The sequence below is a fragment of the Acartia tonsa genome, chromosome 12 (genome assembly GCF_053477335.1).
Source record: "Acartia tonsa isolate MP-2025a chromosome 12, ASM5347733v1, whole genome shotgun sequence".
NCBI classification, from domain to species: Eukaryota; Metazoa; Arthropoda; class Copepoda; order Calanoida; family Acartiidae; genus Acartia; species Acartia tonsa.
In genome coordinates this window covers 12,241,857-12,255,789 of record NC_137271.1, presented here as the reverse complement: position 1 = coordinate 12,255,789, position 13,933 = coordinate 12,241,857, and the positions used below count along the sequence as shown (strand labels likewise).

At 31.8% G+C, this 13,933-nt stretch overlaps 1 protein-coding gene across 1 annotated transcript in view; it reads left to right on the top strand.

Annotated features, from left to right (window-relative positions):
• The first annotated feature begins 320 nt into the window (after positions 1–320).
• Positions 321–13,933, top strand: part of LOC145333770 (uncharacterized) — a 32,600-nt gene continuing 18,987 nt past the window's right edge. Inside the window, exons 1-12 of the mRNA XM_080178999.1 lie at positions 321–380; positions 1,359–1,432; positions 6,051–6,101; positions 6,482–6,579; positions 8,450–8,504; positions 9,116–9,192; positions 9,819–9,899; positions 10,539–10,586; positions 11,998–12,096; positions 12,564–12,647; positions 12,895–12,922; positions 13,581–13,657. Coding sequence (XP_080035125.1) covers positions 8,466–8,504; positions 9,116–9,192; positions 9,819–9,899; positions 10,539–10,586; positions 11,998–12,096; positions 12,564–12,647; positions 12,895–12,922; positions 13,581–13,657 — 533 coding nt within the window. The 5' untranslated portion in view covers positions 321–380; positions 1,359–1,432; positions 6,051–6,101; positions 6,482–6,579; positions 8,450–8,465. The remainder of the gene's footprint in view (positions 381–1,358; positions 1,433–6,050; positions 6,102–6,481; positions 6,580–8,449; positions 8,505–9,115; positions 9,193–9,818; positions 9,900–10,538; positions 10,587–11,997; positions 12,097–12,563; positions 12,648–12,894; positions 12,923–13,580; positions 13,658–13,933) is intronic.

Genomic DNA, 13,933 nt, shown 5'->3' with positions numbered 1-13,933 from the left:
TTCCTATATTAATATTATGGCAATGTTTAAGCAGTTATTACACTTCTTGAGATATAACTTGATAATTCAAGAATATCATTGTCAGTATGGTTTCGAAACCGATTGACTTGATCCGTTGGATTAGAACCAGTTCTCAGCCATACTGAACAATCATGTTTACCATCGTATTACAGATAATTTTCTACGATTATTAAAATAAAAATCATTATATTAAAACTAATTTTGATGGCCCTCACAAAAATGGTATTAATATTAAAAGCGAAAAGCTGTCCATAATACGATGCGAGAAATAAATATTATTTTACATCTAAAAAATTAAACATTAAATTATGACATAAAGTGGTTTGGTATTGGTTGGCGACCACCCGCCCAAGAATTTGGTAATTCAAGTACAATAATATTTTTCAATGTATAAAGCAATAGGATGTCTTTCTGTTCTTTGAGATCTGTTTTGCAATAATAGATAATTTTTTATATATCTTTTATTAATCAAACCTAACATAAATAAGCATAACAATTATTTTTCTGTAAAATGCTTGTTTATGTTTCAGAAATTTGAAGAAAAATTATCAGAAATAGTCAGAAAGGAAAGTAACAATTGACTGGTTATTAGTATTACAATAGTCCCCAAAATTTCAAATATATTTTCTTATTCGTTGACTAAACAACTTTGGGGACTTGAATTGAATTTTGATTTGTTGGTTTGTTAAGTTGATTGTCTAAAAGTTTCAACCACTTAGTGTAAGGGTTAATTTAGCCTAACATTATTAGAGATAGAAATAAATTTATCTGCCATTGTCTTATCCCTTTGGATCCCTGAATAATATTACTGAGAGTATTGGTAATATCAGATAATTAAATGAAGCATAAAGCTGCCCGGAAAAGTTTAACGCATTCTGTCCCTTATTTCATAGATATTCTTACTCATCTAATCTCTTTGGTGTTTTATATACTTTTGTTATTTTAGTGAGATCTGTGTTGAGTCTACAGTCCTTAGCTTCCCTAACTCTAGAGGATACTACTATAAAATATATTTAAAATATATTTATTTTAGTGAGATCTGTGTTGAGTCTACAATCCTTAGCTTCCATAACTCTAGAGGATATTACTATAAAATATATTTATTTTAGTGAGATCTGTGTTGAGTCTACAGTCCTTAGCTTCCCTAACTCTAGAGGATATTACTATAAAATATATTGTTTTTAGTGAGATCTGTGTTGAGTCTACAGTCCTTAGCTTCCCTAACTCTAGAGGATATTACTATAAAATATATTTATTTTAGTGAGATCTGTGTTGAGTCTACAATCTTTAGATTCCCTAACTCTAGAGGATATTACTATAAAATATATTTATTTTAGTGAGATCTGTGTTGAGTCTACAGTCCTTAGCTTCCCTAACTCTGGAAGATATCATTAGAAAATCAACAGATAAGGTAATAATTTACTATTGTTTTATTTCCTCTGCATTAAATTGTGCCATGAGCCTAATTTTATTGTATTATGGGAAATTTTCAACTGAAAAGACACTAACAATGAACAAAAATAATCACTGCTTTTATTAATATAGATTTCTGGCCCTCACGGGGCTAACAAAACTAGAATTTATTTCAACCTTTCATGTTACTACATTTCCAAAAATGAAATGATATAATTGTTAAAGTTAATTATCCCTTTTGACTAACCCTAATCTGTACCACTTTTGATTCCTGTAACGTCATAAAAATTCATCTCTTTTTTATGGGTTTTCTTTCCCACTTCTCCTCTTATCTCCCTCAATTTATGACGTCACAGGAATCAAGAGTGGTACAAAAGTGGTACATATTAGGCTTCGTCAAAGGGATAATTAACTTTACCAATTATATAGAGTGACAATACTTTGGTTAAAAGAAAAACGTAATATTATTTCCAGCTTTTTTTCTATCATTAAATAAAAAAATAATACCAGTTTTGTTAGCACGGGCCTTAGTGAAAGTATGCAGAATGTAAAATTAATTAATCCCTAAAAAAGTCAGCCCTCTATCTTGAAAAGGAGTTGAGAAAATCACGAATACTTAAAATCTAGGAATCGATCTAGCACTCCAAATACAGACAGATGGACAAAACAATGTATATATTAGATGGGCATATGTCATAAGATTCTTCACTAAAAATTCCAGCTGTCTATCTTGAAAAATCATGTTTCCCCCCTAGCATTAAGGACTGACAGACAAGTTAATTATAGAGTAGCTTTGCTATTAAAAATCTGTTTCATTTCTTATACCTAGTGAATATAAGATTAAGTGGAACAAAGAGAGAGAATAAAACTTATAATTAGATTTAGAGAATTGTGTATGTATGCATAATACCTAACCAAGGTATAAGTAAGCAAGCTGAAAATTTGGACTTACAAACATGGACTTCCAAGGGAGGGTAGGAAGAGAGGCGAATTTCCCTCCTTTCACTGAAAGAAAAACGAGTTTTGGGTCGTCTTAATCCGTTGGTTGCTTAGTAAGTCGATCAAATGGTTGTATAGTTGGTTGATCAGTTGGTTGATCAGTTAGTTGATCAGTTAGTTGATAATTTGGTTGATCAGTTGGTTGATCAGTTGGTTGATCAGTTGGTTGATCAGTTGGTTGATCAGTTGGTTGATCAGTTGGTTGATCAGTTGGTTGATCAGTTGGTTGATTAGTTGGTTGATCAGTTGGTTGATCAGTTGGTTGATCAGTTGGTTGATCAGTCATTTTATCAGTTGGTTGATAAAATTGATTAAATTATTCTATTCATCTGATTTTTGGAATACTGAATCCTATTACAACAATGCACAATGTTATTAGCGAATAACCTATATAATCAAGCCCTAAAATGTAAGTATGTCCTTAAACAGTAATATCATTCAAGCAGTTTTGAACCAAATTTAGTTACAATTTTGTTAAGACTTGTACATTCCAGAAATCCGCTTTAATGGATGTTGTCATCCATGTTTATATTGTTGTTACACCACAAAAAAATCTAAACATTTACCTATGAATAAATTTCTGCTTTGTTAGACATGTAGATTTATGTACCTAATTGTAAGTCTACACTCTACGCACATTCATGATTTCAACAGTAATAAAGAATCTGAAAAAGAATGACAGAAATTAAGTTTTGTCTTTTACTATTTACTTGGTTTTCGAGAAGCAGTGCAGGGTTAGCTAATTTACCCAGCTGTTCTCGAAAGGATCTCTATTTTCTTATAATATAGCATGGATTTAGGCATGTAAAAATCGCCCTTTCGATTTCATACTTTACATGATGAGATGACTTATGTATTACTTGTCTGCATTATTGAAGTAAACAATACTGTAATATTCATTCATTCACACAAAGTTTTATATAAGAAAAATACACGTCTCAACTACTACTAACCCCAGTAAAAAAACTCAAGCTACCTCATTTCAATAATTATTTCCAAATTTTCGAAAGACTGCATCTTTCCTCATCAGGGCATTCAAAGATTTTTTTCTATATACAATCAAACAACAACTGGCATATTATACATCTCATCCAGGCATTTAAATTTTGGGGTTATAACCATTTAATAAAGTTTTGTAAATTTCCATAGATTTGGAGGGCGGGAACTTCTTTCCTCCACCCTTGGTTGCTCTTGAAACATTTATACTTATTCAGAACCACTGCTACTCAAAAATTTACAAAATAAATGTACTTACACATAAAAAATTCAAAATGTAATCTTTCAAATTGAATTGAATATAATCTAGAAAATGTATAAATCAAGTACTTTGCCAAAAAATTGCACATTTTAAAGATATAATGAATTGCAGAAAATAACTAAGGAAAGGAACAGTTTATTTTTTGATAAATGATTTCTTATGTATGCCTTGGCCTAAAGCAAGATCCAATTAATTATCATTTCTAAGTTCATTTATATAATTATTGATCATAATTTCCCTGCTGAAGAAATATTATCTAATCTTGGAGGAAGAAGTTATTGTACTTTCACTGGTACCCAAAGTTTTATAGATTGTTGATCCCTATATTTAAACTTTGTTCCATCAATCCTAATATAAAAGTAACAGGATGTCTGTTCGGCTGTATATGCAGCAAGGGATCTCTCTAAGTGCTGATCCAATATGAATTTCCATTATTGTAAAGCTTCTCGCAGGTCCAGGGAATGTTTATGACAACCACCCTCTCAAGAGAAACTGCACTAAAAAATCTATCATTTCCCACAATTTATTTTCTTTCTTTTTCCCTCAGTCAAATGACACTAGAGGTAAAAATGGTTAATTAAAGTGACGCAATGTAAAATGGAATAGTTTTTGTTTAGAATACAAGTCTTTGTCCCTGATGACGTAAAATGCAATTTATGTTAAGTTCTTTTCCCTGTTTATCAATATTTCTTTTGGATAATTTTTCAAAACAAGAATGAAGATTAAAAAATTAAGAATAAGATGAAAAAAGAGGCGTTTTCAGTGCCTCTTTGAGCACGGAAAACCACACCCAATATATTCTGGAAACAAATCAGTATTAGTATTTACTTTATTTGTTTATTGTTCAATGCCAGGTAGAATTAGGTTATATTGGGAACTGTGTAGCCCTACAGGGTTAGAGCTCCCCCGCAGGGACTATACAGAGGAAATACGGGAGGGAGGCACGTGCTATGTGAACCTCTTCTGACGGCGTGAGGAACCTACGCCTACTTCCAATTGGGTCTTTCAATATCAGCCATTAGCATCGGAAGTATAGACTCAGCCAAGTCACAAAAAAAGCTGAAAGCACTCTGCTATCAGACGAAAAAGATCCCCAGCTCAAACCCCTTGGGCCAGATAGTTGTCTGGGTTATACATCTATAATTATCATTTATTTTGTTGACTAAAGGGGGGCTATGCTCCTTAAAAAAAAAGGAAAATAAATTTTCACACAAGCTTGAAAATATTATGCAACGAATATTTGCACTTTCAGCATTTTGTTGCAATTTTTTCACGCCAAATGTGTTCTATATAATATTGGTCTGTGAAGGCTTGTTTGCATGTTATGGGCCCCCGTAGGATGAGTTAAATCAAACACCTTCCCCCTATTTTAATTATTTTAAAAATAAAGGGGAGGGATTCAGTGTTTTTTAGCACCGCAATTCCTTCTCATAACTGAAAGTATTAATTCAATTTAATGCTTTATATCGACAGTAAGATAATTGTTGCATGCCGTATACACGTAAAACTTAAAATAAAAATGCATATAAGCATGATGGTTTTGTTTTTAGGTAATAACAGCGAAAACTCTTAAACTAAAATCGAATAATCAAATTTTTTCTTGAAATAATAATAAGAAAAATGTGTTCGTGTATTAATCTCTTAATTAAAACAAATTAAACTATTTAAATTTTGTCAGTACAAACGAGAGGCAATCTCTTTTGATTAATTTTCTTTGTAAATTTTAATCGTTTTTATTAAAACACGTACAATACATGTATTGTATTATCCTTATACTAGCGGATACGCCCCTAGAGGCCTCTAGAGGCATTTAGGGAGGGGGGGGGGGTTTATTTCCACAACCAAACTTATTTGGATTTAAAATGAAAAAAAGTAAAAAAAAATTCTGGTGGAGTTGATTTTGGGGGGTTAGGTGGGGGGGGGGGGGGGAGAGTCGACCATCCCCCATTTAAATTTTTTTCTAGTGAAGACTTCTTTTAGAAGGGTGGTGGCACCTTTCCTCAAAATGGTTTTAAACCTTCCCAGGACTTATGAGAATCTACCCTGTTAAAGAGAACCATCCAGGGATGGAATTCCGTGCCCAATAAACAATTGAAGGGAAAGCACTCTTAGTATATGTAAGATTTATTGTCACTCAGGCCTAGCTATTGTAACAATCAATTCTACAAAAAAATCACGAAACCTTTGGAAATTAGCTGGGGGTATATCTTGTTTTTTCATATAACTGAAGAAGGGTGGATAAGAAGGGGAGGAAAAGGGGAAGGGAGTTGTGGGGAAATTTTCCTTTAGAATTGTTTGTCAGAATATCATTCCCTTTTCCCTGACTGTCACTGCTATAATATTGTATATGATTATTCAGGATAAAGATTTGGGATGCAGAAATCTTATTTCTCTTACACCCGAACAGCAGGTAAAAATTATTAGTTTAGGTTAAGCTAGGTTATGTACATAAACGTTTACTGCTCACTACAAATATAGGGTTTAGTCCCTTTCGTGGCAACGCTTCTTAAGGGGCGATTCGGGGTATTTTAAAAATCGCCTTTGATAGGTTATTTTAGGTTAGGTTAGGTTAGATTAGGTTATATTGGGTTAGGTGATTACACTGAATGGTTAGGCTATTGGCCACGCAGGGTTAGAGCCCCTTGCAATAGGAGAAAAGTCACTGTAAAATACGAAGAAACGCCCCTTAAGGGGCGTTGCCACGAAAGGGACTATACCCCAAATATGATATGAATGTAAATATGAGTCAAACTTCTTATTAAATGTTATAGTTATGAGATTATTATTTAGAGAAGAGCAGAAGTTATCCATGGCTATGTATCAGATTTGTGTCCCAGCATAGCAGCAGAAATATTCTCCAGAGTTCTTAGCTACCAAGGAGATGGAAGGTCAGATTTTTGAAAAATAAATGTTAAAGTATAGATGTATAACCCATACAACTATCTGGCGTAAGTGGTGGAGATTAGGATATATATGTTGGAAGGAATTTTAATGTTAGGGGAAGATTTGAAATCTGCATCAAATTTTAAGGATTTTTTATAAAATTCGTTTTTTGTATAATTCTTTATCTAAAAGTGGAAATACAATTTAAGTTAATTAATTTTGACCAATAGGATAGGTGGATTAGGAACTACCTGCGCTCTAATTGGGTGAATGATGTACGAAACTTAAGCTTCTCCAATTAGAGCGCAGATAGTTTTCAATCCACCAATCGCAGATGTCAAAATTGATTAACTTAAATTGTATTTACGCTTTTAGATAAAGAATTATACAAAAAATTAATTTTATAAAAAATCCTTAAAATTTGATGCAGTTTTCAAATCTCCCCATTAAAATTTCTTCCAACTTATATATCCTAGTGGAGATCCTTTTTGTCAGCTGCAAACTGCTTTCTGTTCTTTTGCAGAGACTTGACTGTGTTAATATTTCTGACGCTATTTTAGATGATATTAAAGACCCAAATGAAAGACGGCACAGGGTACCTTTCCCGTAGGCAGACTTACATAAAGCTCGTGCCCACTTTATTCTTTTTTTTAATATTTCAACCTTTTCATAGATTTATGTTTAAATTCTAAATATTTATATATTTTTCCAATTTTAACGCGTTGCTTATCTGATTGGTTTATCTTCGTTTTCATGGATGTTGTCAATCTTGTTTTATACTTACTATTAAAATACACTAGCGGCTTCGCCCCTAGCCTCTAGGGGCTTTGTCCTAAGAGAATTAATCAACCTAATTTGTGTTATTTATAGAAAAAGTAAAAAAAAATTTGGGGGTGGGGATTTTTTTTTTTTTGGGGGGGGGGGTAGTCGAACACCCCTTTTTTGATTTTAGTTTAAAAATTTTTTTTTGGAGGTGGATGTTTTTCATTTTTTGGGGGGGGATGGGGGGTGTCCCATACCCGAATAAAATAGCTTAAAACCATCCCAGGACCAGTAGGTATATTCCCTGAAGAGTAGAGCCCAATCAGTACAGTGGTTACTGCGATCTTAAGCTTCAGACAGACAGACAGACGGAGAGACATCGTACTACTTTGTACTATAGATAGATGTTCTTTCCTTTCAATAAGTTTTTATGTTCTCAGCAATACCCGGACTACAATAAATATAAACTTAAAACAATAGTCTACAAACTTACTTACATTTATTTTCCTGTTCTTTCATCGTATTAAGTAAAACAAGGATGAAAGCGAAGCTTAACATAACAGATAAACAAACGAAGATTGACATTACAAGTTTGAAATAATCCGTAAAAATACACCCAAAAATTACTTGGATATAGTATATGGACATACTTATATTTTAAGACTTTATTATATTGCTGATTTGCTAATATCAGTTTGCCTAATGGTTCTAGGAATCTATATTCCAAAAATTATTTATTTAACCTAACTGATCCAGGAATCCTCATGCTAAGCTTGTAATCGAAAGGATAATTAAATATGCCTAATTTTTACGACATGAGCTATCTAAATCAGCCAATGGGAAAACAGTTGAGGGACAATCTGGCCATAATACTAAAAAGAAAGTGTACAGATCTTGGTCGGAAGGGGCAGTTTTTTTTTACATTTCGAAGGATAAAGCTTTGCTTGGATAAATAATATATAAATAAAAGTTAGATATTAATAGTGGATTTTCTTAAACTAGAAAGTTAGCTATCGGGAGTTTATATCTTCTAAACAAATATATTGGATCGTATATACGTACATTTAAGTACCTAAAGAATTTACATAAAATTAAGTATTTTTATCATTTTAGGAGAAAAGCGTCACCTATGGACGTTTGGGTTTTGGTGCATCCTGGATTTAAGAAGGTAAACACATTTTTAATTCCCTCACGATGAATTAAATCCAAAAACAAGACCTGGGGTAGAGAGCAAATTTTTTGAAGGGGGTCTTTTTTTAGAAAAGAAAATTAACCCTACCCTTAATTTATTTTGAACCTTTCCTGGGCTTAGAAGAAGATTCATTGTAAAAAGAAGAACCATATTGGTTCAAAGGTTAGCGAGATCTCTGATATACAGACGGACAGACTTCCTGGTACTTTTAAGGAAATTAATAATTGATCATATATCACATGCTATTATAATATCATAACAACTTTAAATTATACAAAATATGATTTTCAGGTTTTAACACTTAAATACTCTTATATTAAAAAAACTAGTTGCATGAATAAGATAGCATAAAACCAACCCGGGACCTATGAAAAGCTTCCATAAAATGGGGAGGTCAATTGATTCAGTAGTTATTGAAATCTTAAGTTATAGACAAAACAAAAACCTTACTAGTTTATAAAATAGGATATATATTTCAATTGTTTTCTATATGCCTATCTATCCATTTACATACTATAGTTGAATGTTTATCCCAAACGGTTCTATCTATTTTCATATCTATCTCTCTATCAATCAATTTAATTTAGTTAGAGTTAGGAAGACGCGATGACAGATATTATCCCCTTCCAAATACACATAAAAGCATTATTGACTGTTTATACAGGTAATTTTTTTTAAATTTTTTTATTTAAAAAATAAAATCTAGAAAGAAGGGGGGGAGGGGATTATTGGCTGTTTATCAAATTAGTCCCCAAAGTTTTATAATATCGTTTTCTTTTTCGTATACTAAACAACTTTGGAGACTTTTATTGAAATTAGATTGATTGGTTCATTAAATTTAAAATTCAAATATTTCAACCGCTAATTATGATGTACAGATGGCGTAATTTTCATTATCATCATTAGGGATGTACATCAAATCAATCGGCTATTGTCTTATTACTTTAGATACCTGGATTGAAAGCGAGATAATCAATGAAATTGATAGTTAACGACGAATTACTTTTATACATATGGACAGACGGACGGATCAACTCTAATTATAAAGTAGCTTACGCTACTAAAAAAATCATGAATCATGAAAGAAAACGAAGTTGCGGGTTTCGTCGTATTTTCACAGTAGCTTTTTCTCCTATTTCACCCCTGCGGGGGGGGGGGTCTAGCTTTGCGGGGCATAGTTTCTAACCCTTAACATTTACTTAACCTAACCTAAAATAACCTTCCAAAAGCTACTGTGAAAATACGATGAAACCTTCGTTTTCTTTCCATGATCCAAAATCTTTTATTTAGGTGTAAATACTTAGAGGAGCTAAATCTAAGTGGGCTAGATGAACATTCTACACCCCCGGATTATAATGATTTTGTTCAGTGGTAATTAAAACATTCATTCCATGTATAACTACTCAATAACTCACTTTGTCTGTCCGTCCGTTCGTTAGCCCGTTAATAAGGAAAATGACCGGTATTTAAGAAAGACGTCGATTTTTTTAGTGAAGATTCCCATTACCATAGGGTATCCTTAATGCAATTACTAGGTCCGTCAGTCTGTCGGTTATTTTACTGCAAGGATGTGTTTTTATTCTTTTTACAATCACATATTCTCTCTCTTTTTTTCTATTACCACTAAACATCTGCATTATAAATATATTTGTCCATTTTGCATCCATGATTTATTTGATCTTCGCTACTTATTGATGTTGTTATCCTTGTTTCACTCTGTCTGTTGATTGCACATCTACATTATAATTATCCGTCGTTTGTCATTACGTTTGTCACACCGAAAATTTATTGTAGATAACAAGGTTTCGTGATTTTATTTAGAATTGTTTAACTCAACTTTACATTATCCTTGTAATGCTGTTCATGTTACTTTTTTAAATAACTGTTTAGTAATCTTTTCTTATAAGCTATTACCCATTTTCAATTATAGAAATGTGCTACTTATGGGCCTAATACTAATAGCCCTTGTTGGTTTCTTTTTATTGTTTTATATTTATGTTTTTATTTTAGTTCAGATACAAGGGAACATTATGCTAACATTATCGAAGATGCAATTAGGTACGTCTCTTTTCAGATCTTTTGGGAAAATGCAATGGAGGATGAATTGACATACATCCCAATTATGACAAACAAAATTAGAAAAGATTCAGAGAATTAAAATTATTTCTAAGTTTTGACACTACGAGTAAAAATGTAACCGAAGTGTTTAAGCCAAAAAATAAGATAACGTGTTTACTATTTCCCCTCCATTCCTGACGTTTTACTCATTGTATATTTGCTTTAATTTTATGTAAAGATAAAAAATCATTCTTTTTAAAATATATTAAAATACTATAATTAAAACATCATGTCTAATTGTACAAGGAATTATCTCTCATAAAATTCGTCCGTGTTAAAATTCTGAGTAAACAGGATGACAACATCCATAAAAGCAATGTTCTTAAACGGTATGACAGACGATCATTAACTCTTGTAGAATGTCAGAACTGAATATACAAATTATGAATATATAAGTTTTGATAAAATTATACGTAAATGTGTAGCAAAACTTCTTAAATACAGAATTCTGTTTAGGGACATATTGACATTTTTAGAACTTGACTAAAGAGATACTTCGCTCACACTATTGTACCTTATTATAATAGGAATCAGTCATCCAAAAATCAGATCGCTAGGATGATTTTATCACATAAAAAACAACATGTTTAAAATGGACGTACAGACATTCTGGTAAAGAGTTGCTAAATCGTACCTAACTACTACAGGAATCATCATGCAAAGTTTGAAATCGATAGGAAAATTCTAACATGCCTAAATTAACGGGAAAAGCTATCCGTTACGGACGGACTGACAAACCCTAATTTTAGAAAAGCTTCACTTTTTAAAAAGGACTAACATTATATATAACAATAAGATTGCAAATTCCTATAACTCCTGAAGTTTAAAAATACTAGAACGATATTAACATGAATTTACGATTACAGACCTATGGACAAAGGGAGAGGTCATTTTCTAGTAAATCCCGTTATTATCTAAAAAAATACGAAATTTCTATCAAACGCTTTGTTTGGCTCAAACTGACAAAAATTAAAAAAAAATATAATTATAATAATAATGTTTTCTATAGGTACAAGGTAAAGGTTAAGAACAATCTATACCATTAAACAAAGGAAGAAGTCATTCTTTACAGGTTGATTTATTATAATTATATTTTTTTTATTTGTGTCAGTTTGAGCCAAACAAAGCGTTTGATAGAAATTTCAGATATTCCAGGTACGGTTATCAAAAAAAAAAAAAAAAATTTCTTCCCTATTGTTCTATTCAATAGGAAATACAAATATATAGAGCACCTTATCGTTCTACTACTATTTTTAGGCCTTATAACACACACCTTTACGGGATTTACTAGAAAATGACCTCTCCCTTTATAAGTATAAAAGGTTAATTTTAAAGATATTTATGCTTTCAGAGAGCTGCCTTATTTGACCAGCATAAATCTTGGAACTTTGGTCAATAACAACATTATTAGAGTTATCAGTAATACATGTACAAATCTTAGAAAATTTAGGTAGGTTTATCTATCTTTATATCAGTGAATCCATATACTGGCTATCTCTCTTTTGATATACATATCTATATCTATCTATACAGTAAGAATTTAATCGGTCTTCTATCTATCTTTCACAAAAAAAATATTTTTTTATATTTAAAATTGTCTAAAGAGCTATTGTGGCGTATTTTTTCAACATGCCTTTTGAATATTGAAACCCCTTGAATAGCTAAATGTTTTTGGGGAGGGTAGCTTTTCGTCCATTTGTTTATTACTTCAAGGCAGGTTAGGTTATGTTATATTGGGTACTGAGTAGCCCTGCAGCCTGCAGGTTTAGGGTCCCACGCAGGAGTTATGCGTAAGGGAAAATACCTCCGTATAAAAAGAATTGGTGGGGGGAGTCAGTGCTCACCAAGCAGTTTTAGGGTAAGCACGTATTTTTAATTATCTATCTATCTATCCTATTTATTTATCTATTTATTTAGAATTAGAGGTCCAGCTCCTGTCAGTGATCTTGGGATCAAGTACCTCTTGGGGCTGAATGAAACAGCCGAAGATATTGTCAGGAATAAAGAGTTAATATTATGCATTCTTACTAAGAATAATGGTTGTATTTTCTAGTGATGGATTTTTCATTTCCAGTTTTTCGAAGATTTTATGAAATTTATAAATTTTTTACGGATTTTTTTATTTTATGCTTTTCTGATATTCAAATATCCAATATAAGTAGATATAAAAACAGGATGACAGGCCTCTAATTATATTAAAATAGGAATACTTGATTGACATGTAAACTGATTATATTTGTTACAGGAAAAGAAAACCTGGCTGTTCTAAACTAGAGGTATTTCTATTTTGCAGAGTTTTTATTGTTGCATAAGATTTCAGGAACGGTTTGACAGCTACTTATGTTACGTTGAATCTAAGATTTTCGTATGATTTTGATATATTTCTAAATATAGTTGACTGTGATTAACTAACCAACACTTTGCATGTATTGCTATGCACTTGTAAATAAGCCAAAGGTGATGGAACAAAAGACCAAAGACATTAGATTTGAGGGACAAACAACCAAGCAACTTCTGTTTTAAAATTTTACCTCAGGTTAGGTTAGGCATAATTGGCTTTATAATCCCGTAGGGCTAGAACATCTCAGGAATAAGCTCCGAAGTGTTAGGGTCCCCATCAGCCGTTATGCATAGAGGAAAAAATGTTAGGTCTTTTGTCCATCAGGTCTTATGTCTTTCTTTAGGTCCAATTCCCAACGCCAAGGAAACTCTGAAAAACATTTCAACCATGAACCCAGTAATAGTGTCGGAATGATTATGACGTAAAAAAAAATTAGCCAATGAGAGGCCATTATTGACCAATGGTAAAATTTATAGTAGCCTCTCATTGGCTAATTATTTTTTTACGTCATAATCAGTCCGACACTTTTACTGGGTTCTTCAACCATTTCTGCAGTATGAATTAAATTAAGTAGATACAAAATGTTTTTTTAGGTTGTTGATTTAACAGATATTGAGAAGTTATCCCTCCATTCATTAACCTTACTGCTTATTCATCTACAAAATCTTAGGTATAGTTTTTATGTTTTTTAGCCTTCTTCTTTAAATAAATAAAAAACTAGTGGCTCTGTGATCAAAGAAATAAAATAGCATAAAACTATCCCGGATCCTAAAAATCTGAAAGTGGTTAGCGAGGTTTTAATGATCAAACAGATATTATGTAACAAAGTTAATATTTTACCTTAATAAATTAAGAAATAGTTTTAATTTCACTAAACATTTATTAATTATAGATATATTTAAAACATAATCTTAATGATTGGTATTAAATGCTAGGATGAAGTCAC